At 42.4% G+C, this 2,184-nt stretch overlaps 1 protein-coding gene across 1 annotated transcript in view; it reads right to left on the bottom strand.

The window, feature by feature from the left end:
• Positions 1-2,184, bottom strand: part of FRAS1 (Fraser extracellular matrix complex subunit 1) — a 452,220-nt gene that overhangs the window by 159,310 nt on the left and 290,726 nt on the right. Inside the window, exon 29 of the mRNA XM_011966222.1 lies at positions 787-1,113. Coding sequence (XP_011821612.1) covers positions 787-1,113 — 327 coding nt within the window. The remainder of the gene's footprint in view (positions 1-786; positions 1,114-2,184) is intronic.

Below are 2,184 nucleotides of genomic sequence, written 5' to 3'. Positions count from 1 at the left end.
CCTAGGGCAAAGATCCCTAGGATTACCAAAAGAGTTTGCTCATCCTTCTTTAGTTGAGCTAACAGAATGGCTGAACTCACTTTTTTTGATTCATTCAGATTATCTGACTATGAACTTCACATTTCATGAGCTGTTTTTTTGTTTGTTTGTTTGTTTGTTTTTTGAGATGGAGTCTCTCTCTGTCGCCCAGGCTGGAGTGCAGTGGTGCGATCTCAGCTCACTGCAGGCTCTGCCCTCTGGGTTCACGCCATTCTCCTGCCTCAGACTCCCTAGTAGGTGGGACTACAGGTGCCCACCACTGCGCCCAGCTAAGTTTTTGTATTTTTAGTAGAGACGGGGTTTCACCGTGTTAGCCACTATGGTCTCGATCTCCTGACTTCGTGATCCACCCGCCTTGGCCTCCCAAAGTGCTGGGATTACAGGTGTGAGCCACCGCGCCCGGCCTCATGAGCTGTTTTCGAAGGGCAGATAAAAACAGGAATATCTTAATTCTTATGGTTATGCTCAGGCAGGAGATAAAAGGATTAGTGTATAATAACACGTTCTTATGGCAGTACCTCAACAAAAAAGGTTCAAAAGTGTCCCAATTTGTAGAGAACATGGGGACAGGTCTTTCAGACCAAGAGTGCTCCTAACAAGATATTTAGCGCCCTCTATATAATAGGTTATATTTGACTAAATGAATGACTACCCACATCTTAACTTTGTGAGTATCATAAAATAATACCAACAGTGGAAGTTCACATCTAGGTGCAAGGAAACTGTAACTCTAGGAATGACACCTACCTGAGGCACGGTCTTCACTTGGAATAGTATATTATGGAAGGAGTGTCCATCATTGGCCTGCAAGACTGCAACATCGGATGTGCTGTCTGAACCATCATGAACATAGTGGAGAAGGCCTCTAGAGAGTTCATCCAACTGGAATTGATAGGTAGGGGCTGCTGGGGACTGAAGTGTTTGAAGCAATTGGCCATGAAGTGGAGGATCGATTACTTCAACGACCACATCCTGTGGGTTATCATCATCTCGGATGTCAAGCAGCTGGGTGGTGATGGTTGCTCTCTCTCCTCTGCTAATGTGGAGAACCTCATTTCTCAGCACATAGGGGGCCTGTGGAGTTGAAGGGAAGAAGAGTCAGTTAATAGGGAAAGAAAGGACAAACCAGTGGACTGGACACCTGATTGTTATTTCTACGCTCTTTTGAGAAACTCAAGGTGTTCTAGTAAAGCACCAAACTGTTTTATGGTGAAAGCATTTGTCAGAGGTGTAGTCAGTCGTAGTAACACAACAACTAAGGTTACTTCACACCTCTGGGTTCTAGAGGTTTATCAAGCCACTTCAAGACTTGAGAGACAACTGGTGAGAGCTGCTAGCTTCTAAATCTCTAATTTCTCTGCTATCCTGACTTACATTATATCCCAGGAGAGACTAATAAGAGGTGTGAACTGTTTGGACTTGCCTTTGGGAGGACACACTTCACTCCAGGCCATATTGTAGTATACTGACTCACAGGAGCTACTTCTGCATCCTGAGCTCATGCCGTTTCTAGTCCCTCCCAGTAATTTTCTTCAGTTTTCTCATCCAAATCTTGATAGAGCCCCACCCCAACTCAGGTTATAAAGCCTGCCAAGATTATGGTCTTGGTGAGTAAGGCAACCACCTGGCTAATTCATGTGACAAGGCTAATATAGTAAAATTTAATATCTTTTTCTTGGGATTGTCAGGTTACCTCCCACCAACTTGAGTAAGCAGATAAAATGTTCTTTCATAAAGATAAAAGCTAATGAACCACAACAGGAAAAAAAAAAAAAAACCAAAACTCAGCCAAAAAATTGAGGCCAGAAGCCAAAGAAAATATTATTTCGGTTTTTAAATAAATATCATTTGAAGGAGAACCATCTAGGACTTTTCTCAACACACTGCCTTCTTTAATCCAAATGGCTTTCTTTTAAAACTACCCAAGCCACCCTCCTGGTCTCCTGGAAATTACAATCTCCATTAAAGGAATGTCTAATACATCATTATAATAGTCACATAGTGGGAAATTAGATGATAGTTACTCTTCAGAATTCTCAAGTGAGAATTCTACAGCTATGATTCTATACATGGGAAAGAGTGACCTCTCCTATTCTGAAAGAGGAAAAGTCAAAGGTGATGTCAAAATGCACAAACGGAAAAGAC

Source organism: Mandrillus leucophaeus, unplaced genomic scaffold (genome assembly GCF_000951045.1).
Source record: "Mandrillus leucophaeus isolate KB7577 unplaced genomic scaffold, Mleu.le_1.0 Scaffold75, whole genome shotgun sequence".
Taxonomy (NCBI): Eukaryota; Metazoa; Chordata; class Mammalia; order Primates; family Cercopithecidae; genus Mandrillus; species Mandrillus leucophaeus.
Note: the sequence above shows the minus strand (reverse complement) of the source record. Positions and strands in the feature narration are given on the sequence as shown.